Source organism: Protopterus annectens, chromosome 13.part0 (assembly GCF_019279795.1).
Source record: "Protopterus annectens isolate FY-2018-M chromosome 13.part0, PAN1.0, whole genome shotgun sequence".
NCBI classification, from domain to species: domain Eukaryota; kingdom Metazoa; phylum Chordata; order Ceratodontiformes; family Protopteridae; genus Protopterus; species Protopterus annectens.
The window spans coordinates 1276407058-1276433295 of NC_056747.1; the positions used below are offsets into that span (position 1 = coordinate 1276407058).

The window sequence follows — 26238 nt, forward strand, 5'->3', positions numbered from 1 at the left end:
GGAATAGTGAAATGGTAGGTAGATTCAAAAGGAAATGATGGGACGGTGAGCAGACTGAGCAGGGGACAACACGATCGGTGGGAGGTGATTGGTGGTAAATTCACTCAGCAGAGGATGATGGGATGGTGGGTGGATACTGAAGATGTCCTTCTGTTCTCATGTTGCAGTATTCTCACATGTGGGATCGTCTGCCTCAGGTGACCCGAACGTCCGCTCATATACAAATGTTTAGCCTGGCTGCCATAAGGTGCGTGGGACATCACACACAGGGACCATAAACCATGGGCCATAAATGTGACTTCCACATGCACAGACCTCAGAACTTCTCTGCTGCAGTTGAACATTAGCTCGTTCGTTCAGCTCCACGCTAGTGACTCATGAAAAGATAAGTATCCCATTGGGGAATCCTTTTCTACCTTTCCTACTAAGCTTAGGTTGCTGTTTGGCTTTTATCTAGCTGATTCCATCCATGTTGTCTAGGAAGAGAAGGTGTAAGTGCAGTCAGCAAATTCTGCACAAAGACAACCATGATCTCTGCTTGTTTTGCTTAGGGCCTTCCCATGACTACAGATTATGGTCCATCTGCCAGTCATTTGTTCCTAAAACACTGCACAGCTTTCTTGCAACTCTTAAAGCTTTTTGTTCAAAACCAACATCTGAAATGACTTGCCCTTGGTATGGAACTGGAACCTTCTGTCTCGGCAGGACCACCATAAAAATAAGGCCAGGGTAGCTAGGCCAGATACTGCACCTCCGAGTACGGACGTCCCACCAGCTTCTGGTCTAGGGCTGAAGAACGTATGACTGGTCCATTGACTTTGGCGGGTACTGCTTCAAAAGCCGCCTTTGTTTTGTCGGCCTGCATGTCCATGGAGGTACCAGTGACATTGGTCTTCAGTGTCGGTGGGGGGGCCTGGTTCACCCTAATGGATAGTGTTACCATCTGTTACCTAGGAAGGCGCTTCTACTCCTAGGATGACATCAGACATTAGGCCTTCGCCCACTCAGCCAGGAACCAAGACTCCTTGTCTGAAAAGGAAGCAGAAGTCAAAGCATCGTCTCCCCAGCAGAAGATTTACCTGACTGGCAGGGATTTTCACAGTCCCTTTTTCAGGCCTTTATGGCACTGAGGCCTACTACTTCTCAAACTCCTGCCCTTCCATCCTTGAGTCCCAGGCCTGCTTTTGCTGGTCATGTGCCACTTCCACCTACACATGAGGAAGAGTCTTCCTCTTCTTCTGATGAGTCCCTGTCCTGTGCCTCACAAATGGCTTCCCCCTTGGAATACTGCTCCCTGGATGAAGATTCCTTGGAAGGGAATTCCACACCTGAGGACATAACCTTTGGGGAAACCATTTCCAAAATGAGAGAATATTTTAAATGGGATTCTACTCAAATGACAGAGGTGCAGAAGAGGTATTACAAGCTTCTGCAGATGGAATCTCCCTCACCCTCTGCTATTCCTCCTGTTATACCAGCATACTTAGACACCTTTGCCTCTGCTTGCAAGATTCCAGAATCTCAGCCACCGGCCCCAAAAAGAACAGACATGTTCTGCAGAGTTCCTGATGACTTTAAGCTCCTCATTAAACCACCTATGGCAGACCCAGTTGTGACTGCTGTCTTAGTAGACAAACAATCTGGGCAGCTTCCCTTTTCTTCCCTACTGCTATCAGATAAATATAGTAAGGTGATGGACAGATTAGGAAAGAAGGTTTACACCTCTTCAACCCTGGCCTTTAGAGCCATCAGTTACCAAACTCATATGGTCAAGTCCACCTTAGACCTAGGCTCCCAGGCCACAGATCTGCTCCCCTCCATGCCAGATTCTCCCACCAAACCTCAAGTTGCTTCTAAACTTTCTTTAGCTGCTCAAGTTGCCAGGCTTTCCATTAAATGCAGCTGTGATGCTGCAGAAGCATCAGTCAGTCAGCTGCATCTGCTTCAGTTCTGCGTAGGTACTCCTGGCTCAAGCTACAGACCCCTGCCAGATGATTTCAAAAACAAAATAATGGATGCCCCCCTTGATAACAAGTTCCTCTTTGGGAAGCAATCAGCATAACTGTTTAAAAATCTGCAGGAGAAAAGTAAGGAGCTGCAGAACCTCAAGCATCTCTTTGTCTGCCCAGTCCCTACATTTCATAGAAACTACCCCGCCAAACCAAGTTCTGTCAGGAAGGCCTCTGCACCTTCTACCACCAAGCCAAGGAAAGGTGCCAAGAAACCTCCATCCTCCAGGACTAGCTCCTGTCACACTACTCCAAGGCAGCCCTTTCCTGACAGGCCTAACAATGCGTGACTGTCTAAACACCCAACTCCCCCCCCCCCCTTTCTTCCCACCTCTCTCACTGTCTCCCCCTGTGGCTACAAATCACCTCAGACAACTGGGTTCTTTCAGTTGTGGAAAAAGGACATTTCATGCCTTGGCAGGAAAAACCTCCAAAAGATACCCCCCTCCCTCCAAAAAAACAGATCCGTCTCATACTTCGTCATTCAGGAGTTGGTCCTACAAGGAACAATAGAGAGGGTCCCGCCGGGCTCTTCCTAGTCTCAAAAAGGATGGCCCATTGAGACCCATCCAGGACCTGTCTTTTTCTAATTTTGTTTCTGCATGTACCCACTTTCCGCATGCTGTCCCTTCAAATCCTTCTTCCACTGTTGACACCCAGTACCTTCATGGCCACTTTAGACCTGAAGGAGACATATCTTCACATCCCCATCCACCAGATCTTCACAAATTCCTGAGTTTCGCTGTGCCATCCTCACACTATCAGTTTACTGCCTTGCCCTTTGGTTTATTGTCAGTACCAATGGTATTTACAAAGTGTCTACCCGCAGTAGTAGCCTTCTGCAGAACTAAAGACATACAAATCTTCCCATACTTGGACGGCCTCCTCATCCAGGCAGACGAGTCAAGTATCTTACAAAGACAGATTACATACACAGTTTCACTCCCAGGAAGCCTGGGATTCACTGTCAACCTGCTCAAGTCCTCCCTGGCACCTTCCCAGGACCAAATTTTCTTGGGTTGCAGAATAAAAACAGATATGATGAAGATCTTTCTCCCACCAGAAAAGGTCACTTCTCTGACCAGCTTCTTTCAGGATCTTCTTTTAGTGAACTGCATTTCAGCCAGGGAATTCCTTTGCCTACTGGGTCTGATGGCAGCCACTCTTCCCATGTTGCCTTTTGCCAGGCTACATATGAGGAAGTTTCAATGGTATTTGAAGAATGTTTGGTCCCAGCATGTCCATCCAGTAGATTTTCAGGTGCCTTTCCTTCCCTGCCTAAAGAAAGAATTAAGGTGGCAAATTCAGCAAATCCACCTGAGTCCAGGACTTCCATTACAGCCTCTCACGGCAATTCACCAGGTGTACACAGATGCATCAGATCTGGGATGGGGGGGGCACCATAAGTGGACTTAAGGGGCAGGGCCAGTGAGAGCCCTGCCTTCACAAAAAACACATCAGCATCAGGGAAATGATGATTTTTCTCTTAGCTTTGAAGGCATTCCTTCCCCTCATACGTCCAGGTCCCCTCAAAATCTTCACAGACAACACCACAGTAATGTGGTATATCAACAAGGGGGGGACCAGGTCTTACTTACTCTGCAGACTGGCCATACAAGCATGGGCGTTGGCTACTCAGTCCAGTGTAACACTACAGGCAGTGTACATCCTATCACAGAACAATGATCAGGCAGATGCCCTCAGTAGATCATTGTCTCAAAATCACGAATGGATATTACACAGAGATGTTTTCCTGGACATAGTCCACCAGCGGGGCACACCACAGATAGATCTGTTTGCCTCCCCTCAGAACAGACAACTACAACTATTCTGTTCAAGGTCCCCCTCCCCACAAGCTTGGAGAGTGGATGCCTTCTCAATTACCTGGAAGGGGATGTTCTTGTATGCATTCCCCCCTTCCCCCTAATACAGAAGGTCCTGCTGAGAATTCAGCAGGACAAGCCAAAAATTCTTGCTGATGACCCCCTGTTGGCCAAGGCAGCACTCGTTCCCGCTTCTTTTGTCACTAGCCAAGGGCAATCGCCACAAATTGCCTCACAAAGTGGACCTCATCACACAACAGAAGGGATCTCTCATCCACCCACACCTGCAAACTCTTAGCCTTACCCTGTGGGCAATAAACTTTTGATCCCTTTTAGACACCTTTACTCAGAGAATGTGTTATCTGTCCTGCACAAAACCAGGAAACCTACTACTAGGAGATCTTATTTATCCAAATGGAAAAGTTTCTCTAATTGGTGTCTTCAAAGACAACCAGACCCCTTTCAGGTGGCTATACCTCTAGTTTTGTCCTATTTGTGTGAGCTCCTAAAAGCCGAACTTTCCTATTCCTCAGTGAAAGTCCACTTATCAGCTATCTCAGTCTGTTTACCCCTCTATCCACCCTTATTATACAGATTAGAGGTGAAGCTCTTTCTCAAGGAGGTCCTTCAGTACTGAGAAAACCCATGCCTCCTCCTTGGGACTTGAATTTCATTTTGGAGAAACTTACTACTATTCCTTTTGAACCAGGGACTTCTGCCACATTAAAGTTGTGTACCTGGAAAACTGTTCTGCTTGTAGCCCTAACTTCCGCCAGAAGAGTCCCAGATTTACAAGCACTCGTGGCTATTCCACTTTGCCTCATTTTTCATAAGGATAGGGGCTCTCTTCGTACTAGCCCCTCCTTCATGCCTAAAGTGGTTAATGAACTTTCCCTTAACCAGTCTGTTCATTTACCCACCTTCTTTCCCTCACCTCAAAATGACAGTGAGAGAGTGCTCCATTCCCTGGATGTTCACAAACAACAACACAAACAACATCTGGATAAGACCAAGGACATCAGAAAGTCCAACCAGATCTTTGTATCCTTTGACCCCAGAGCTCTGGGGAAAGCTGTATCCAAACAGACTATATATCTTCATGAATCTCCAAAAGTATATCCTTCTGTTACTTCTTCCATGGAAGACAGTTACCCCACATGATGAGAGCCCACTCAACCAGAGCTGTGGCCTCTTCAGGGGCTTTCCTTAAAGGCTTAGATACAGCCACCATCCTAGAGGCAGCTACATGATCCTCAGTCCACACTTTCACTGAACACTACAAATTAGATTGCATCTCTAGAACTAGAGCAGGATTTGCTAAAGCCATCCTGTATGTTTTTTTGGATATTGCATCATCTTCCTCCACCGATATCACTGATAGAGCTTTGGTACTCTCCCACATGTGAGAGTACTGCAACATTAGAGTAGAAGGACATAGAATAGTTGTGTAAAATCTTACCATAACCATAGATGTCCTTCTGTTCCATATTGTAGTATTTCTATACCTCCCTCCTACCCCCTATAGGACCTTTACCCTTATCTGGATGGCATCTTTTCAGCTAACCTTAGACTATGGTCCGACTGGGCATTCTGTTCTGAGGTCTGTGCCTGCAAACGTCACATTTATGGCCCATGGTTTATGGTCCCTGCGTGTGATGTCCCACGCACCTTACAGCAGCCAGGCTAAGGCTTTTTATATGAGCCGGACGTTTAGGTCACCTGAGGTGGAGGATCCCACATGTGACAATACTGCAACATGGAAGAGAAGGATATCTATGGTTATGCTACGATTTTACACAACTATTCTTTTTCTTGAGTGAAGAGATACCAAAAGGAAGGTTGAAAAACTTGTGAACTGCTATGTCTTTATGTTGCTACATGTAGTAACTTTTCTGAATGGTAACTACTTTAAGAAATGCTACACTTTTTGAAAAAAATATTAAAAGAACAATTCATTACAATCTGAAAATTCCTCACTATTTTTTTAAGCAGAAAGATTGGATGGATTTGTTTCTACCAGTTGGCTTAAAGCTATAGTCTGTAGGTCATAAAGTTTATAAATGAATAGTATTCATTTAAAAGTGGTTTCACTGAACCAACTGGACTTTCAGCAGTCCAGTCTGTTGTCTGCCATTAATTTTACCAGAATACTTAACTGCTTTTTAACTGTTCCTAGGGACAATTAATTTTACCAGCCTACTTGTTTGTTAACTAGAAATTGTTTACACTAGACTGGAAGTTTAGTGTTTTCCATCTTTGTAAAACAAAAAACAATCAGGAATGAAGTCTTGAGCTAGTCCATAGCAAAGTGGATGTATTTATGTGAGGTTAATAAAAAGAAAATTGAAAATCTTACCTAGACCACAAGGGGTATGCCACTGGTAGGCTGGTATACTTATGTTCTGCTTTATGAAGGATTTCATGCCAGAAGTGTCAGAGTGATTGAAGCAGATGGTATGTCCAGGAGTTGTACCTTTTCTTGCATTGCTTGTTTGCTCATACAAGTTTGTGTTTTTGTACATATGTTGTCTCCCTGTAGTGTTAGCTTAAATGCTTTTGTTTTGCTGTCTCTAGGTTGAAGTTTTGTTTGAAGATGAACCATTAAAGGACTATTACACTCTCGTGGACGTTGCCTACATATATCCGTGGAAAAGAGTAAGTGCTAATGTTTTGTCTACTTACAAGCATTTCCTGAGTTGCACATAAAATTGAAAGACTATACTTTTTTTTAACTCATTAATTTTTGACCTCTCTTAAAATGAGTGTTGGATCTTATTTACTTGTCATGTTAAAGAGGGCTTTTAAACTTTAAAAAAAGTTTTAAAACTGAAAAAGGAATCAAGTTATAGAGAACCTAGACTCACAACATAGAAGATAGATGATTTCTGTTATACTGAGATATTTTACAAACAATTCAAAATTCCTAGAACTTTTAAATGGTCATTTGATATTAAAAGGGACAGATTAGCTATTTTTGTATGTAGTGTGTTTTGTTTTGTTTATTTTCACCGCAGCGGAAAAGGATGTGTGTGTTACCCTCTGTCAGGTTTTGCATTCTTCTGTGTTACCCTCTGTCCAATGTTGCATTCTTCATTGTTACCCACTGTCCAGTGTTGCATTCTTCATTGTTACCCACTGTCCAGTGTTGCATTCTTCATTGTTACCTGCTGTCCAGTGTTGTATTCTTCTGTTACTCTCTGTGCAGTGTTACATTCTTCTATTACCCTCTGTGCAGTGTTGCATTCTTCTGTTACCCTCTATGCAGTGTTGCATTCTTCTGTTACCCTGTGTCCAGTGCTGCATTTTTCTGTGTTACCCTCTGTCCAGTGTTGCATTATTCTTGTACTGCTGGTATCTAGCAGGACTTTGGCTATGTTGGTGCCATTTTCTTGAAAACTATAAGTAAATCCCATACACTTTTGTTTATGTGTGGATGTAGTTACATGAGGAATCTTCCTTACTGCTCCCAGTCTGACTGGAGAGCAGTATTACTTATTGAGAATTGCTGGTGTATGACAGCATTTCTTAATTATTGTTAACATACTCTCTCCAATTTAACCTTAACCATACTGTTCATGTCATCAGTCCCTGTGTTTTTTTTTTTTTTTTTTTTTTTTTTTTTTTTTTTTTGTAGTTCACACTCCTTATTCCTCTCTTGGTATCCTTAAAACCTTTTATTTTGGGGTGGGGGTTGCCCCTGTCCTTCAATGTGATCCCAGTCATATCGGTCTCACACCCATGTGTTTAGATTAATATTCACATGCAGTAATTCTTTCCTCAGGTAATAGATCCCTTGTATGTCACCTCCCTATCTTTCCACTGTGTGCATGTTACCCTACATGATAGCCTTAGTCAAACTTTGTATAAAGAAAATGCAGTGGTACCTCAAGCAGACCAGGTGCCTGCAAAGGCACCCCTTATATACCCTGCACCAGGAAGGAACTGCTCAAGTGAAATTCAAGCATGCCAAAGCAATCAGGGAGTTCCCTTCTGGATGCAGACAGGCACCCAGATCCTCACCGACAACTCATAACTAACCAGGGGTGCCCAACAAGAAGAAATGACTGTACAGGGCAGATAAGAAAGTGCTTTCAGGGCAAAACTCATCAGCTTAAAAATTATGTCAGTATCAGTACAAGAAGGACTAATGGCTTACAAGACAAATGGAAACCAAAGGTACTAGTTGAAAGGACAGGCAGTACATCATTGATGTGGTATGTCAACAACCATGGAGGTTGTCACTTCTTCCCAGAAATTCTGGACAAAGCCAAAAATAAGTGGTGGGGGCAAAGGGCCAAAATCAATTGCTGTTGCAAACGTTGCGAGAGTAACAGGTTTTGCTTTAGCATGTATTTTCTGAAGAATGTGAATCCTAAAATTCTGTCATTATATATTAACTGCAATCCTAAGTGATTTTTCCAGAAAACCACAAATTTTAGAAGGAACAGACCAAAATTTTGAAGCAAGCATCTGGGCATTTTGTGAAATTCTGGACAATTGAGAGATATGCTGCAACCTTCTGTGCCAAGTAGCCATACATCTCTGGGAGTGTACACAGGGGATGGGATTGATTGTCTGAATAATGTTTACTAGGAGCAGAAAATTGCCTAGCAGATTCACTAGGCTGGTCAGTCAAAGATCATAATGAGTGGATGCTCAAAGTAGGGGGGGGGGTCCTACAGCTGACATGTAGGTTGGTGGGTGTGCCAGAAGCAGACCTTTTTGACTCAGATTAGAATAGGCACCTCAAGAAATTTTGCTCAAGGGCCCCAGTCAAAGGAGTGTGGAGAATGGATGCTTCTCTTTCCCATGGGCCAGTCTGTTTCTTTTCACATTTCCTCGCCTAACCCTCATCTCCTAGGTAGCTAGAAAGTCAGGAAAGACAAGCCAAGGATGATCATAGCAGATCTTCTTTGGCCCAGACAGCACTGCTTCTGCATTACCCTTATGCCCATGGAAGAACCATGGCTGCTGCCTCTGGAAGTGGACCTTCTTATTCAGAAGAGAGGATCCACTATTCACCTCTACTTGGATACACGTCAACTGGAAGGACTGATATGATGCATATACCCTCCAGGCATCTGTTTTCAAAGGACGTCTTGTAAATCCTTAAGGAAGCCAGGAAACCAAGTACCAGAAAATGATATTTTTCAACATGGCAAATATTCTTTCACTAGTGCACTGCCAAAGGGACAGCAGCCACTGCATGCCAGGCTGTCATAGGTCCTGAGTTATTTGACAAAACTGTATAAATTGTGTACATTCTTTGTTTCCATAAAGATCCATGCCTCTGCCATCTCATCTTGCCTGTCTTTACACCTCACCATCATCTCTCACCACACCATGAAACAGTTTCTCAAGGGCATCATTCATGTAAAATCATCAAGAAAGATCCATGAACTTCCTTGGGACCCATGTTTCATCTTAGAAAAGCTAATACTTTCTCTTTTTGAGCCTGCTGCCACTGCCTTCCTGTTGGCTCACTTCTAACAAGGTAATCTCTGAGCTTCAAGCCCTTATGGGTAATGAGCGTTTCCTTATTTTCCATAAGGTCTGTGCATACCATCCCCCTTTTCTTGTCTATGGTTGTATCTGAGCTTTCGTGAATCAATCCACAAGCCTACCTGTCTTCTTCCTAAATCCTCAAAAAGAGAAAGAACGCTGCACTCAGAAATGCATGGACAACTCAGATTCTCAAAATTCCACAGAAAATCTGATCAATTATTTTTGGTCTTTTCAGAAAAACAAGGAGGGGGATCCAGTTAAAAACTAATCACGCTCTTAAGTTGCTTGCCAGTTGCATAGCCTTCTGCTACAAACATCAGTTGCATAGCCTTGCTACAAACATCAGGGAGAGTCAGTATCATACAGGTCTAGGATCCACTCCACTAGGGCAATGATGGCTACCACTGCCTTCCGTGGATGGATACCCATTCCGTCATAGAAGCAGCCACATGATCCTCAGTCCATACCTTCTCAAAGCATTATGAATCTGGCTACTGCCTGTTGGCCAGGGCAAGGTTTGCCTTGGCCATTCTGCAGGGAATCATCTCCCCTGCCACTTCATCTGTCCACCCTCCCATCTCACTTTAGCTCACCGGGGTCATCTTGAGTGATTACTGCAGTGGGTGAAGTATGATGAACATAGTACAGTTGCACAGGTACTTACATAAATATAGATGTTCAAGTGTATTCACTGTTGCAAAGGGTCTGTATTAAAATCTCGAAGTCTGACAATATCGAATACGATATTGTCGACACGAGAATACCGAAAGCGCACTACATCGAACTTTTAAACGGAAATTCTCTGTAGGGGGAGATTTCCATTTACTTCAATGTAGTGCGTTCTCGGAGTTGGTATATTTAAGTCGGGGGTGCAGGGGGGCCCTGCCCCCCTGCCTACACACTATTTAATTTTTTTTTTTGGTTTTAATGGTTTAAGACTTTGATCACTAAATTCACTCTTTAGTGATTCGAAGTTTTAAACCTTCGAGATTATAATATAGACCGTGTTGCAACACCTTTTTCATCTTACCTGCCCCTTTTTATCCTTTTCCTCATCCAGGATTGGGGTGGATACCCTTCTCCTCTGTTGTTTAGAACCCTTCTTCACCCCCATTTATGTCCTTTCTTTTCATGTTCCCAAGTTGTTCTAGGCAGGTCGAGCTCCTGCCTACCCTGAAGCGGTTGAGACTCTAATCAGGGCAGCAAGAAAGACATGAAGAAATGGTGCCAGGTGCTGATGCTTTTTAACCCCAACATCCTGTCGGAAGGGAGGATGTCTACTGGTCCATGGAGAAGGCAAAAAATCTGTGGTACTCAGGCCTGGCTCAGGCTTCTGTGGGGGTAGAAAATTCCATTGGAATGCCTTTGATGCTGAGGATTTTTGGAATTTTGGTAGGTTCCAAACAGCATACTTTTGCTTTTGGTAGAGGTTAAGTAAAACTTGTGGTTTATTAGCCAGGGGAGAGTAGATTTTGTTGTGTGTGTTTGTGATTGAAGTGTTGAAGGAGAGTGGCTGGTTCTGACAACTGCAATTTAAACCCTAAAATTGTGTAACAAAGTCAGCTGATGAAATCAACTATGGCGTATAACATTTGTAAATGCAAATTAAATTTATTCAAAAATATAATAATATGAAATCTATATATGAACATCTACAGAGCACCTTAATAGTGTTTAATAGGTTTCCTGTTTGTCTTGAAAGTAATATGATCATTTAAACCTTGGTAAACACAACCTTAAACCTTGGTAAACTGAAGCATTCAGCAGATTTTGCCATTGTATTCTGTGCTAATTAATTTATTTAATCCCTTTCTCTAGTAGGTAACTCAACCTCATCTAGAGTGTAAAACAAAATCTTTCAAAATTTGCATAGTTCAATGAGTGTTCTCATAAGAAGTCAACACACAAGAAAGTCTCTTCTTTAAAGTGCGTTTGGTTCTGTAAACATAAAAAGCATCACAATTTGTGCATCCTGCTACATTAATGATATAAATTACACTTAAAAAGTGTTTTAAATGTGGTTAAGTTAAATGATCATATTCATTTCAAGGCAGTTCTAGAGTACAGGCACAATGGACACATCCTAGAACAGTGATGGCGAACCTATGACACGCATGTCAAAGGTGATATGCCACGACATTTTGGGTGACACACCAGCGTTCACCAACACCTGCATTACCAAAGAAATTGAATGAACAAAAATACAGTAAATATGTGACCCTGCACTCATCTATTAAAACTCAGCAACAGTCAGGCCCCAGTAGCCTAATGGATAAGGCATTGGTCTCCTAAGCCAGGGATTGTTGGTTTAAGTCCCATCTGAGATGATGTAATCTTGATACAAGTGGAGATTTTTTTGGGGGGCGGTTTGGTATAATGGTTAAGGTGTTTCCCTCTCACACCAGAGGTACAGGGTTTGGTTCTCATCAAGGGAATTTGGCAAGGCTTAAAATGGCCCACAAAGGTAGTTAGCCTAGTACTTATCTATGAACCAATGAACCTAAGTCATTAATTGATGTTAAATCAAATGCACTGTGTTCCATATTTTTTCAGTTCAATTCAAAATTACTATCAAAAGTATGGTAATTTTTAGTGCACTGTTTTAAGCCCAGTTATCTGTGTGCATATCGTTTTCTCTGTTTTAAGTCACTGATTTTTTCTTTTACTTTTATAATATGTAGCAGCATGCATGATTGGATTGTAATTTTTAAATAAATGAATATTTAAAGAATTGTTTCTCTTTAGTTGGGGAGGGGGTGATATGGCAGCAGAGTCAAGATAGGCATTTTTCCAAATTTTTGACACACAAAGCCCAAAAGGTTCGCCATCACTTTCCTAGAGTGTAGACTTCTTGAAAGTTATTTTTTTTCTTTTAATGATTTATTGGTTTCTGTAGTTACTCAAGTTCACCTGGAAAAACAAGGGCTGAAGCCCTCTGTAGTTCTCTCCGTTGATTAATAACAGGAGAGCCAGAGAAGATGGATCCCCGTTTCCCACCCTGGGAGGTAAGTTTTAGGATGTAGACCCTACCAAACCCCCAGTTGATGGTCCACTGTAAAAACGTATTGGCCAGATCCTGGAAAGGAGTAATGAGAAACACCGTGCAGCTAGTTGTGGGACACAGGACTGAGACCTCTCTCCAGGTCTCCCCACCCAGGCTTTGCATGATCTGTTGGTCTGGGTTGAGGAACCCTAGGTTGCTGTACACCAGGGCTCTTGTCATACAATTGTTTGATGTCTGGTGGGAGTTTGAGTTGTGGATGTGAGACTGCACCTTTAGAAATGTGTCCCAAAGCCAGGATCAATGCCATAAGCTTCTCTTGTCCATATACTTCTCCGTTAATGGCCATGCACAGCCACTTCATTTCTATCTCACCTGACACACATAGCACAGTCATAACAGTTGTGTCCTCACACATGCAGGTGCACTAGTTCATACCTGGGACTGATATGGGTACGTAGGGCTCTTATCTCTACTTCAGGCTGACTTGTGGACCTTGAACATGCAGTAACTGTTTTCTGTGAGACAGAAGGGACAGTTAGTCACCCCCACCAGCCCCTTCAATAACCTCCTTCTTTGAAGAAAGCCTGAAGCTTATAAAGCCCAGTATGGACTGGTGTTAGGGACTCATCCCTTCCCCCAGAAATGCCTGAATGTGGAGGAACCCTGTGTTATCCAGTGCATAGAGAAGGTTATCAAGACGTCAAGCCTAGCAGTTAGGATTTTTGGCTCATGGAGAAGCAGATAACCTTTACAAGCCTTTCTCCAGGCACCACCAAACTAATTCCTGTAGGTTTTAGGTTTTCTTTGATCCAGAATAGATCCTTAGATCCCTGAGATGATGATGTTTTTGCTTCTTTATTACCAGCCAAGCTCCAAAGGTCTTGACAGGTGTGAGAAACAAGTTTGCTTACTCCAGTACCAGAATAGGATTTAAAGCTTCAACTGTTGTTCTCAGGCATCCAAATTCCCATCCTCTGCCATGGATAAGCTTGCATTCATCCCTGAGTCTGGGTTTAGGGAGGCTTTCATCTAATTTTGACTATGTCCTACAGTTTCAGGTGCGAGATTCCACGTGTCCCACTGTTATTTTTAATTGTGTACTGAAATGTGTTTTCAGGACTGCAGGCTTCGGCGTGTGCCTTTCAGGATGCTGTGGATGAGTCTGTCCTCCCTGACTGAGGAGTACACAAACGGCATTTTAAATGCTAGTTGTAAGGGAGGCATGCTGTTCAGAAGGCCTCCCAAGACCCACCAGATGGCTTAAGGACACCACTGGTGTCCCTCAGGTCTTGGTTCTTGTTCCCATCCTTTTCTGTCCTCATATTTCCCTCTTCCCTGTCCTCATTTAATAAGCAAAAAGGTGAACGCTGACACCACACTATGTAGCTTGAGAAACCGAAAACAATGAAGCAAACTCGTGCAAACCAGCAGGACTGAATAAAAAACACTTTTAATAACAAACTGGTTTGCACGAGTTTGCTTCATTGTTTTCGGTTTCTCAAGCTACATAGTGTGGTGTCAGCGTTCGCCTTTTTGCTTGTTTTATGGTGTACTTATAACGCTTGGATTATCTTGTCCTCATTTAATGTCACCTTGGACACATGACTTATTCTCCTGTGTGGCCCTGATACCAGGTCTGTCCATTACGTCTTACAAAAAAGTCGTCTGGTTCCACTGTTGAAGTATCAGGTTATTGCCTCATACTGAAATTCAGTGATTCTTGGCAACTCTGCCAAAGTTGTCTGAGTTCCCCCTACTGATTGTAACTCCTTTGGAAATTTCATCACCCAGGTATATACCTACATGTCTTGGTGCCTACCTGGACCCTCAATTAAATTTCCACAGTCATGTTTCAGTCATGAACTCCAATGTATAGGTCTTACAGACCTACAAACCTGCCTCTTTACTGTCACTTGAGTCAAAAACTTCTGTTGTCAAAGACATATAGATACAGACATCAGACTCAGAATAGTCCCTACCTTTAATTGTCCTTGATAACCTTGAAGATATAATATGTCAAACTTTTTAAAAATCTTAGTGAAAGTCTGCCATGTCATAATTCCAGCCAGCCCCTCACACACCATGGCACTCCAGCGCCATGATCATACCAGTAAAGGCCTCCTTTCTTCACTGCTTTACCCTCTGTTAGCGATTCTTTATCCACAGATTACAAACAACTTTTCTCTCATTTCCTCTGTAATCCCAGCCTTCAAAGGCTTCCTGCTTAATCAGTGTCCTTTTTTGTCATCATTAGCGAACATGCTTTCCCTAAGCTAGCAGCTATCTTCTGGAACACTTTTCTTTCTCACATTAGCTCCATGTCTACAAATTCCTGTTTAGAACTGCCTTACTTTCCCACTGTTTCGATTCTGTCATTATAACCTTAAAATCATCTCTAATTCCTTTCTCTTAATCCTTGAATCCTCTCCCAAAACTTCTGGTCCTTTCCTTTCGTCCTTTTCTCACGTCTCCCTTACTGACTCACAAATTAACCTACTAAATTTCTTTCCTTTTGATTCCCATTAGCGCATCCTCTTCCTTTACCACTCTGTACTTTCTGTCCCTTTAGCACTTTATTATTTCCTCTCTCTCACTCTTTCCGCCTTACATTCCTCCATCGTTCAGTTTCTGTTCTTCCCCATCCTCATTGTTCATCTTCCTACCTTTGCTTTACCTCTCTTGACCATTTTGTTGGGAAGACCCTTACAATCCAAATTTGCGTATTCTCCAAATGTATATTTAGTCTCATCTCTTTATTGCCTACATTAAACTGCAATGATGTGTGTCCTTAGAGCTGATTTGCTCTTAACACCACCCTGTGTACATTTTAATATTATTAACTAGCACTGTTGTGTACAGTTCTTTCCCTGTGTGTATGGGTCTGTTCCAGCCTTTATGCCCTGCATGATTGCTTTTCAGTTGCCACCAATGTGTCACCCTTCCTACCTTTTTTTTAGTACAACTGTAATTTGGTACTGTTTTTGGAATTGTCTGTCTGCAGCATACAGTATTTTAGCTTTCTGCCTGTGGTCCAGGCCATGCATAGAAGGTGTCATTGGACCCCGTCATTTACCAAATAAATAAATAAGTAAAATAAAATAAAGGAAGAAACAAGCAGTCACAGCTCTGGAAAACCCTTATACTTCTGTACATCCCTCTATTTCCCGACCTATCCAAGATTATTAGAGGAAAAGGCCTCTTCACCACTCAAGGAAAGCTGTTAAGTATCATAGGGTCCCTACCCCATATTGCTCTGGCCATGTCACCCAAGAGGACAGTTCGGCAATGTTTTACTATAGCTAATGCCTTTCATCTCTTTAGCACAAGTTTGGAAATTTCCATAAAGACGTCATTGATGAGATTGCATCAGCACACCTCTTGTATAGAAATAAAGAAAAAAAGGTTAGCAGTTTACATTAATCTATATTGTTTTAGTTACTGAAGTGACTGCTTCCTGAGTATACTTCAGGGAATTTGCTTTTTGTTTTTTAATTTCTGATTTTTAAAAACACTACTTTGGTTGGGGGGAGATACTGTAAAACATTGCCGACAAATTCATCAGCCCATTCACAGCAGTCCTGACTACATTCTGGGGCTGCCTGTGGGTGGGTACTTCTCTGGATCCACCCCATCTTGGACAGTCATCACCAAGTAACAGTGGTTACTCAACATGGTCTCATTAGGTCATGTATTCGACGTCATAGGTCATTTTCTAGAAAGAACTTCACTAAGACACTGCTAGATGCTTCCATAGTTGCAGTGTCTTGTGTGATCATAAGTTGGGCAAAGCCCTGTTTGACCCCATCCTAGAAGATAGGTTTCATAGGCACCGAGTCAAACACTTTTCAGTGCTGATACTTCTTGTCCTTACAGAGGGCCCAGAACATCAGTGAGAGCACAGTGCAGCCCCAAACAAAGCCCTTCTGCACTTCCTGGGCTTGCTGGCTGCCATGATCTCCATGGTGATAGTTATGCGCTTCACAATGTGGTTCTGCAGTGCAGTGTGACTTGTCAGAAGCTGGAGAGTTAGCACATAGTCATGGGCCTTCTTCTAGTCTCATACCCCTGTCACTGAGCCTTGGAGGGGTGAACAGTCCCCACCAGTTTCTTATCAGACATTCCCTTCTTGCAACCAGATCAGTCACAGGTTCTAGAAATGGATTCTTTGCTGGAGAGGTTGGGAGCTCATCTTAGCTTCCATTTGGTTTTAAGATTGGTGAGGGGGTTGCACATCAGCTATATGAGTCAGCATTCTTGACCTTGAAGGCATTGAGACAAAGCTGCCCCCCATTAGTTCAGAGAATCAGTGCATCACATTAGATTGAAGCAAGCAGGGAAGGGCAAATGTTCCTATATGTAGGGAGATAAAAATTATCGTGGGTACAGACTGTTGACATGGGCATCACTTTCACAAAAGGAAGGTGTATCAGTTGGCAGACTCTACAAATCACTTGTCCAGGGCATTCATGGAGCTGGAGATTCAGAGACCTTGTTTAGAATTGTTTTTTCAGAAGAAGGGCACCCCAAAGATCCACCTGTCTACCATTTGGAAGGAAGCCTTCCCTCTCCTTTCCTACTTGGGATAATGAGCCTCAGGGGAGGCAGTAGTAGATAGATCCCAGTCCCATGGCAAAGGAGACTCCTGTACTCCCCTCAGTCATTCCTGCTGTCCCTAGATCTTATAAATTTCATTGAAGAAAAGAACTAATTGTCACTGCCCATTGGTGACTGAGAAGTTTGCATTTTCCATTTATTCAGTCCCTTTCAGTGTAAAAGGTATTCCTGGTCCTGGCCATAGATGTTCCCCATGGTTGAGGTGGCATTGAGCTAAATCTCGGGGCATGGCTGTTGATATGGACACTTCTGCTGGGCCATATTACATATGGTTTAGAAGTAATTGTGGTTGATGGGAAACAGTCCACTTTCTAAGTGGAAATACTTCTCCAACCTGTGGCAGTGGTATCTGTAACGTCTTAGAAGGTTCAACTTGTAGGTGCTCCTGCACTTTCTGAGGCACCTGTACAGTTTGGGATTCAGTTACGTCTTAGATAGAGTATGTATGTCAGTTGTTTCTGCCTGGTGCAACCTTGTGAAAGGGAGGGTTGTGGCCCAGGTTGAAGCACCCCCTTTAGAAGTAGGTTAACTCCAATGCAGACAAAAAAGAGAAGGGACCCATGGCTAGGCAGGCTGACAGAGCAGAGAAATGCGTCTACACAGAGGCATATGCTTGACTTCTGTTAAATAGGGACATTAAATTGCTAAGGACCTGCTGCATTGAAGCTGCTTCTGGAATGATGGGCAGAAACACACCAAGAAAAAAATTGTGTTTTATTTGCCCAAACTGGACTCTCTGGTGGGACTTTTTGGTTGCAGGGTTGTATGCCTCCTGTTTGATGACTGATATGTCAGACAGTTGGTGATCCTAGTGGGGAGTGAGGGCTGCAGGATACAAGAATTGGTAAAATGGGGCCCCCCCTTTCTTTTTATGAGGAAGAATGAAGAACTAGGCTTGACTCAGCCAGAAGGGTACCATCCAAACCAGATTTGTTCTATCTTCCCTTGCTGTTACTGGAGTAAGAGAAACGGGCTTATATTAGCCCTTTCTTCCACTTCTGAGAAGTAGCATTTTCAGACAGATTTGTTCTCATGGGTTGATTGTATAGCATTTCCTTGTCCACTAAAGGTCAAAGAGTACGACACTGCAAAACTACGACACTGCAAAACTAAATTATCTAGTCTCCAGTTCTGGGGCTAGATACTTAGATGAATACTGGAGGCATTCTCCTCTGAGGGAACATGGAAGACATGCAGTAGGAGATTTTTCTGGATAACCAGGCTTAAGTGCAGGCACAGCCACTATGCAAAGATGCTAAAACTGCACGCCACTTCACCATGATGCTGTCTGTAGCTATGGCAGGGGCTCCTGATACCCATGTGTAATACATCCTTCTCATGTGCAGCTTACTCAAGCCAGTACAGCAGCATTTTTATGTAACTGTATATCTTTCTCTGTTTTAGTCTTTACAATTTTATTTATTTTATGTGTTCAACATTTGTTGACTGGGAAAGTCCAGGTAGGACAGAGCCTGGGGAGAAAAGCTCCAAACATATGTCTTTGGAATGTGGGAGGAAACTGGAGTACCTGGAGGAAACCCACGTGAATGCAAGGAGGATATGCAGACTCCGCACAGAAGGCACCCAGCTGAGAATCAAACCAGAGAATCTGTTGCTATGAGCCGACATTAGCCGCTGCACCACAGTGCCGTCAATGGAATGTGCAGTCGTATAAGTGAAGTTATATTAGCACATTCTCAGTATGTGTGCCTATTTTACCGTATAAGTGAAGTTATATTAGCGCATTGTCAGTATGTGTACCTATTTTACCGTATAAGTGAAGTTATATTAGCGCATTGTCAGTATGTGTACCTATTTTACTGTATAAGTGAAGTTATATTAGCGCATTGTCAGTATGTGTACCTATTTTACCGTATAAATGAAGTTATATTAGCGCATTATCAGTATGTGTACCTATTTTACTGTGTAAGTGAAGTTATATTAGCGCATTGTCAGTATGTGTACCTATTTTACCGTATAATTGAAGTTATATTAGCGCATTGTCAATATGTGTACCTATTTTACCGTATAAGTGAAGTTATATTAGCGCATGGTCAGTATGTGTACCTATTTTACCATATAAGTGAAGTTATATTAGCGCATTATCAGTATGTGTACTTATTTCACCGTATAAGTGAAGTTATATTAGCGCATTGTCAGTATGTGTACCTATTTTACCGTATAGTGAAGTTATATTAGCGCATTGTCAGTATGTGTACCTATTTTACAGTATAGTGAAGTTATATTAGCGCATTGTCAGTATGTGTATCTGTTTTACCGTATAAGTGAAGTTGTATTAGCGCATTGTCAGTATGTGTACCTATTTTACAGTATAGTGAAGTTATATTAGCGCATTGTCAGTATATGTACCTATTTTACAGTATAGTGAAGTTATATTAGCCCATTGTCAGTATGTGTACCTATTTTACTTCTCATTTTTCTTCCAAGCTGAGACTGAAACTGGTCAGTTGTGAGTAGTGCGGCACCCTGATTAATAAATTCAAATAAATACAAGCGGATTGACGGGTATAGATTAGAACCAACATCACTTTGATGCTAATATGGTTTGTTTCATTCTTGGAAGACTATGAACCTTGAGGATCTTGTGTTTGTTTTCCAAGCCAGGTCTAATGCATCTGTCATTAGGGTCTGGATCCCTTGACATAAAACAAGGAGCATTCCTTATTTGCAGAGGACTTGAAGTGCCTGCCCTTTGAATTCCTTTTGAATGAGTGGGATAATGAGCAACAGCAAATCCAGTAGGGGGGATTCAATAAAGCCTACATGGTCGTTTCTCAACATGTGCGCGTTGTGGCATGATGCACACATGGGCGTAGAAACTTTCAGATTCAGTAAGCGCCATGTATAGGCGCACGTCACCACACAAACAAGGTAAACACCATGGCATGGTAATTATTACTGCTCAATTTCTGAGTTGTTTGGCTTCTGCTACATACCTACAATCAACTGCATTACTAGCTGAGTTAAGCACAAACTTGCAGTGTTATAGATTGTACTGCATTTTATTTTATTTTTCTGTGTATTTAATTGTTTCATTGGTCTGTGTCTCTCTTTAGTTACTTATTTTTCTATTTAATTGTTTCATAGAATACTGTGGTCTCTCTCTCTCTAGTTATTTCCCGCCTGCCCTTCCTGTTGTTGTTGTGGTATTAATCTTGGTGGCTTTAGAATTGCCTGCCCCTCCTGTAAATTTGTGTTTGTACACTCCTCCTGGGTCTATCTCATTTTCTCACTCAGCTGAGTACAGTGAGATCATATTTAGACTTCAGACACTCCTACCAGTCCCATCTGTTCAGCTCTATACCAGCTCTGCTCCAGTCTAGTGCCACTAGTTCATTCTACCTACTACAGAGAGAACATTTGTGAAGGGCAAGCCACTTAGGTCCTTAATTTTGAATTATCTTCTGATGTTCTTCATCTCACATTGCTGCAGTCCTTACATATGGGTAGTCCGCTGTCCTCGGTCGGCCCGAATACCAAAGTATAAGGCTGACGTCGGTCAAGGCGCTTAGAACTGACATCAGAACGTCAGGGTACAAAAGCGCATAACCGACGTCATATCCTCAGTCTTTTTTGCCGCATGGTCCGATGCAGAAGCAGCGTTGCAAGTGCCGTTCGGCGTTCTGAAATTTTTCGAGTTCGGAGTTTCAGACCGAATCAAAGTTGGCTAAGTACCCCGTTGGGGAATATTTTGTTTTTTTCTTGCCTCAGTCTTTTACCGGATGTCAGAAAAAGTGAATAACTGTATTTCTTGTGGGAAACAGATACCGCATAGGGATTATCATTCTTTGTGTATTCCTTGTTTGGGGCCTGAGCACGACGTTGTTGGGTGTCGCTTTTGTGCTAGATTCAATAAGCGCACTATTAAGCGAAGGTTAGATTGTGCTAGGCTGGTCTTCGGGAAGCGGTGCAATTATAATATGCCGTCGGATTCTCCGGCGCCCGCTTCTTCGAAGAAGCGCAAAGACAAAGCAGTTAAACCCAGGCAAGAAGAGTCGTCCGTTCCGGACGTCGGTTCTTTAGAGGCGTCAGTGGAACCCCGCGTTCCGGCGCAGGCTTCTCTGGAGTCCCAGGGGGAGACTTTGATATTGCAGGATGTGGCCTCTCAGGAGGCAGGTCAGGCTGAAGGGGCTTCCCAGGTTACTGTACTCCCCTCCCTTCCTAGGGTGGTTAGGCCCTCTCCTTCTGTTTCCAAGGCTTCTCCCAGAGGCAGGCCAGGTTTAGCTTCTGTTGGGGTCTCTCCTAGTGTAGCAGGGTCTGTGCCCAAGAAGCACATGCTTAAAATGGCAGAAGATTTGATTACTCTGATTAGAGGTTCTTTGCCCCCTCCTGATAAGAGGCCTAGGGTGGAGCCAGAGTTGGGGAGTTTTGAGCAGGCTTCGGATGTTTCTGAGTCTTGACTGAAGACTTGCAGGAGTACTCTCCTTATTCTGATTCTGATGCAGATGATTTGACTCCTTCTGCTTCTCCTCCAGAGGATTTTTCTTTTTCAGAGACTCTTCATTCCATGAGGGAACATTTTAAGTGGGAAGGTCAGGACTTCTCTGATTCCAGGAAAAGGCTTAGGGAATTTTGCTTTTACCCCAGCATAGGCCCTTGGCTATACCTCCTGTTCTGGATGTTGTGGAAGATGTGTTTGCAGAGGCTTCACTTAATCCTGATTCTCTGCCTCCTGCTCCTGTTAAACCGGATAGGTATTACAGGGTGCCTGAGGCTCATAAATATCTTTATAAGAGTCCTAGGGCGGACCCAGAAACTGTTAGTCAGGGACCTAAGGGTGTCAAGGCCTCTGTTGTAAAAATCCGGTTCCTCCAGATAAAGAGGCCAGAGCTTTGGATAGATGGGGAAAGAAAGTCTATACATCTTCTACCCTAGCTATGAGGGCTTTGAATTGCCAGTTTCATATGTTGAAATATCAAAACTATCTTCTTTCTCAATTGAAGTCTAAGGTGGATGCTCTGGCGGAAGGCATTGAGTGTAAAGAATTACAAGATTTGGTGCATGTTTCAGAGCAGGTGGGTAAGCATTCTTTACAATGTGGTTTTGATGCTGTACAGGCCTCGTCTAGAGTGGCTGCCACTGGTTCAGTTCTTCGCAGGCACGCATGGCTGAGGGATCAGAATTTATCTGACCATGTTAAGACAAGGATTTTGGCTGCTCCTTTACAGTCTGATGTGTTGTTTGGTTCACCTGTGGAGTCAGTCTTGAAGAAAATGGAAGACAAGGCTAAGTCCATGCAGGCTGTTAAAGATTTTTTGCAAGTGCAGCCTCCAAAGTTTAGTAGGAATTGGCCTGCTAAGGGGTGGACGTATCCTTCTTATGATTCTCAGTCTAGGGGTAGATCTAGACGTGGTAGGGGCAGAGCTCAGAGTTCTTTCAGACCTAGATCAGGAGTTCACCTGCACAATCTTGGTGAGGGCAGGGGCCAGTCCTTTCGTAAACAGGCCCAATGACCTACCTTTTCAGCTGCCAGATCCTTCTTGCCTGGCAGCTCCTTTGGGAGGAAGGTTGGCACTCTTCAAGGAAAATTGGAATTTGATTACCCAAGACAAATGGGTATTGGATATCATACACCGAGGTTACAAGTTTTATTTCCATACCTTGCCTCCTTTCAAAGGCATGCCGGACGTTCCTCCTCAGCAAAGACTAGAGGCTCACAAACAAATTTCTCTGCTACTTCAAATAAAGGCCATACAACCGGTCCCTCTGCCAGAAGTGGGCCTAGGATTTTATTCTCGCCTGTTCCTAGTACCAAAGAAAGGGAACACGTGGAGACCAATCTTGGATTTATCTATCCTCAACACATATCTGGACATTCCCAAGTTCAAAATGTTGACGTTACAACAGCTTTTACCTCTGCTGGGCAAAGATCACTGGATGGTGACTCTGGATCTCAAGGAGGCTTACCTTCATGTTCCTATCAGGCTCAGTTGCAGAAAGTATCTGCGTTTTCGGGCTGGGACTTCTCATTATCAGTTCTCTGCATTGCCCTTTGGCTTATCTACTGCGCCCAGAGTGTTCACGAAGGTTCTGGCTCCAGTGATAGCTTTCTTCAGGCTAAGAGGAATACAGATCTATCCTTATTTGGACGATTGCCTGATTCTGGCCCAAGGAAAGGACGAACTTCTTCATCATTTACAGTATGTGATAGCAGTGCTAAGATGCCTGGGGTATTCTGTGAACGAAATAAAGTCCAGTCTAGTACCCTCTCAGGACATGTGCTTTCTGGGTGTGAGACTAAATACAGCATCCCAGATGGCCTTTTTGACCCCGGACAAACAAAAGAATCTTTCTCTTTACTTCCATCAATTGTCTCATCAGTCCAGGCTGACTGCAAGGACAGTCCTTCAAGCCTTGGGGTTCATGGCATCTTGCATTCTGGTACTTCCCAATGCCAAACTGCATATGAGGAAGCTACAATGGTATCTCAAAAATGTATGGACACAGCACTGCCAAGATATGGACACTGTCATTCAGATAATACCTTGCATTCAAAAGGAATTTTTGTGGTGGGCTCAGGAATGTCACCTAAACAAGGGACTCTCTGTGACCCGGCCAGAGGCGAGTCAGATTCTAACGACAGATGCCTCAGACAAAGCTTGGGGAGCTCGTCTAAATGGAAAGTGGGTACAAGACACGTGGCCTGCCAGACTTCAACATCTGCATATCAACTTGAAGGAGATGTTAGCAGTCCAATTTGCATTAATAGCTTTCAAGGATTTACTTCTTCCAGGGCAGGTGTTGGTTCTAACAGACAACACAACTGTCATGTGGTACATCAACAAGCAAGGGGGAACGCATTCTTATCCTCTATGCAGACAAGCAATGATTTTGTGGGAGACTGCTCTCAGTTTACAGCTAAATCTTCAGGCAGGGTTTCTGCCGGGAGCACAGAACTCCTTAGCAGATGTGTTGAGCAGACAAATTATGGATCCCCACGAGTGGAAATTGGATCTTCATGTATTTCAGAAATTGACAGTGTTATGGGGAACTCCAGACATAGATCTGTTCGCTTCTCCACTAAACTACCAGCTGCCAAAGTTTTGCACAAAAAGGTTTCATCCCACAGCTTGGAAAGTGGATGCTCTCTCATTCAATTGGAGCAATCTTCATGTGTATGCCTTTCCACCTCTGCCTCTCCTCCCAAAGGTACTCCTGAAGGTCAGACAGGACAAGCCAAAGATGATTTTAATAGCTCCAGATTGGCCTCGACAGCACTGGTACCCATTACTGAGAAGTCTGGTGCGGGAGCCTCCATGGCCTTTGCCTTGATTCCACACCTGCTGTCTCAGGAGAACAGTCATTTGCTCAATGTCAAACTTCACTCTCTACATCTAACAGCCTGGCATATTCTGTTTTAAACCCTGGAGGGTCTCAGCTTCCACAGCAAGTTTTGAATGTTATTTTGGAGGCCAGAAGGCCTAGTACAAGGAAAGTGTACGCAGATAAATGGAGGAGGTTTTTATTTTGGAGTACAGCAAAGGAATTTGATGTTTCTAAGCCTAATTTAAGTGTGGCTCTTCAATATCTTACTGAGTTACTGGACAAAGGTTTGTCCTTCTCCTTTATTAAGGTTCATGCTGCAGCAATTTCTGCTCACTATGACTGTGACCCACCATTGTTTTCTCATCCTTTGTTTAAGCAATTCCTTAGAGGGGCAAAGAATATAAGACCCCCACGTAGAGCTCCTACTCCTGCTTGGGATCTCAATTTTGTGTTGGAGAAACTCACTCTACAACCTTTTGAGCCTGCAGCTACTGCCGAGTTGAAATATTTATCATGGAAGACTGCTTTTTTGTTGGCCATTACCTCTGCGAGAAGGGTTTCTGAATTACAGGCCCTTATGGCGGTTGAGCCTTTCTTAATTTTCCACAAGGATAGGGTATCTTTGCGTACTAATCCTTCCTTTATGCCTAAAGTGGTTTCTAGTGTGGCTTTAAACCAAACTATTCATTTGCCTACTTTTTATGCAAACCCCCAAAATAAAGGGGAAAAGATTTTGCACACTTTGGATATACACAGGCAGTTGCGATATTATTTGAGCAGAACTAAAGGGTTCAGGCAGTCTCAGCAGTTATTTGTTTCATTTGCTTTGGGTTCTCAGGGCAAGCCTGTTTCAAAACAAACTATTTCTAAGTGGATTGGGTTTTGTATTGCTTTCTGTTATTCCCATCATGGTAAGGAGATTCCAGCTGGGATTAGGCTTCATTCCACTAGGGCTACTGCCACTTCTACAGCTTTTTTAAGGGGGGTGGCAACTAAAGATATTTTGGAGGCAGCTACTTGGAGTTCAGTGCATACTTTCTCTAAGCATTACCACCTTCCACTTTACTCTAAATCTAGGGCTGGTTTTGCCACTGCAATTTTACAGGGCATTTTGGCAGCTCCTAATGCTTTATTGTTTTGCCATCCTCCCTTACCTCTGCTTTGGGATTCTACCCATATGTAAGGACTGCAGCAATGTGAGATGAAGAACATAGTACAGTTTTGTACCTACCATAAATGTAGATGTTCGAAGATCCACATTGCTGCAGTCCAATTTACCCTCCCTCCTTCCCCTCTGTAGTTAGAGGCGGTTGTGTGGTTTGGGTTGTGAATATTGTAAATATTGTAAATAGGATTGGTGCAGGGGTGGTTGGTTGATTTTTTGCTGTCTTTTGGTTTTGGCCTTTCTTTTTAGGGTCTTCTGACATCTGGGGCAAGAAAAGACTGAGGATATGACGTCGGTCATGCGCTTTTGTACCCTGACGATGTCCTTCATGGATGCATCTGCAGTCATAACAACTGGGTTGTCCTGTCGTCAGGCAGCCCTTCAGTCGGCCGGATTCCAAAGTCCGGGTCCGGCTTCGGCTGATGTCGCACTTCACCCGACGTCATCTATGTTGGTCTTCGGGTATAAAAGCATCAGCCGACGCCATTTTCCTCAGTCTTTCTTGCCGCGTGGCGCCGGAAGCAGAAGCTGTTCGCAAGTGCCGGTCGATCGGATCCAGAGATTACTTCTACCGAATACTACTTCGAAGATTTCTAAAGCTAAGTACCCCGTTGGGGACTCTTTCTTGCCTCAGCCGATGTCAGAAAAAGTTAATAATTGTTTAACCTGTGGGAAACAAATACCTCATAAAGATTTCCACTCTTATTGTCTGCCTTGTTTAGGCCCAGCCCACGACGTAGCAGCCTGTTCAGCCTGTGCTTCTTTCAACCGACGAACGCTTAGGCGTCGGTCGGAGTTTGCAGAACAGTTTTTCGGTTCTGATTTTGCGTA

General features: G+C 43.3%; 1 protein-coding gene across 2 annotated transcripts in view; it reads left to right on the top strand.

The window, feature by feature from the left end:
- PCGF2 (polycomb group ring finger 2) overlaps positions 1 to 26238 on the top strand; it is a 718202-nt gene that overhangs the window by 646616 nt on the left and 45348 nt on the right. For both annotated transcript variants that reach the window (XM_044055286.1, XM_044055287.1), the window contains one exon: positions 6407 to 6487. In XM_044055286.1, coding sequence (XP_043911221.1) covers positions 6407 to 6487 — 81 coding nt within the window. The remainder of the gene's footprint in view (positions 1 to 6406; positions 6488 to 26238) is intronic.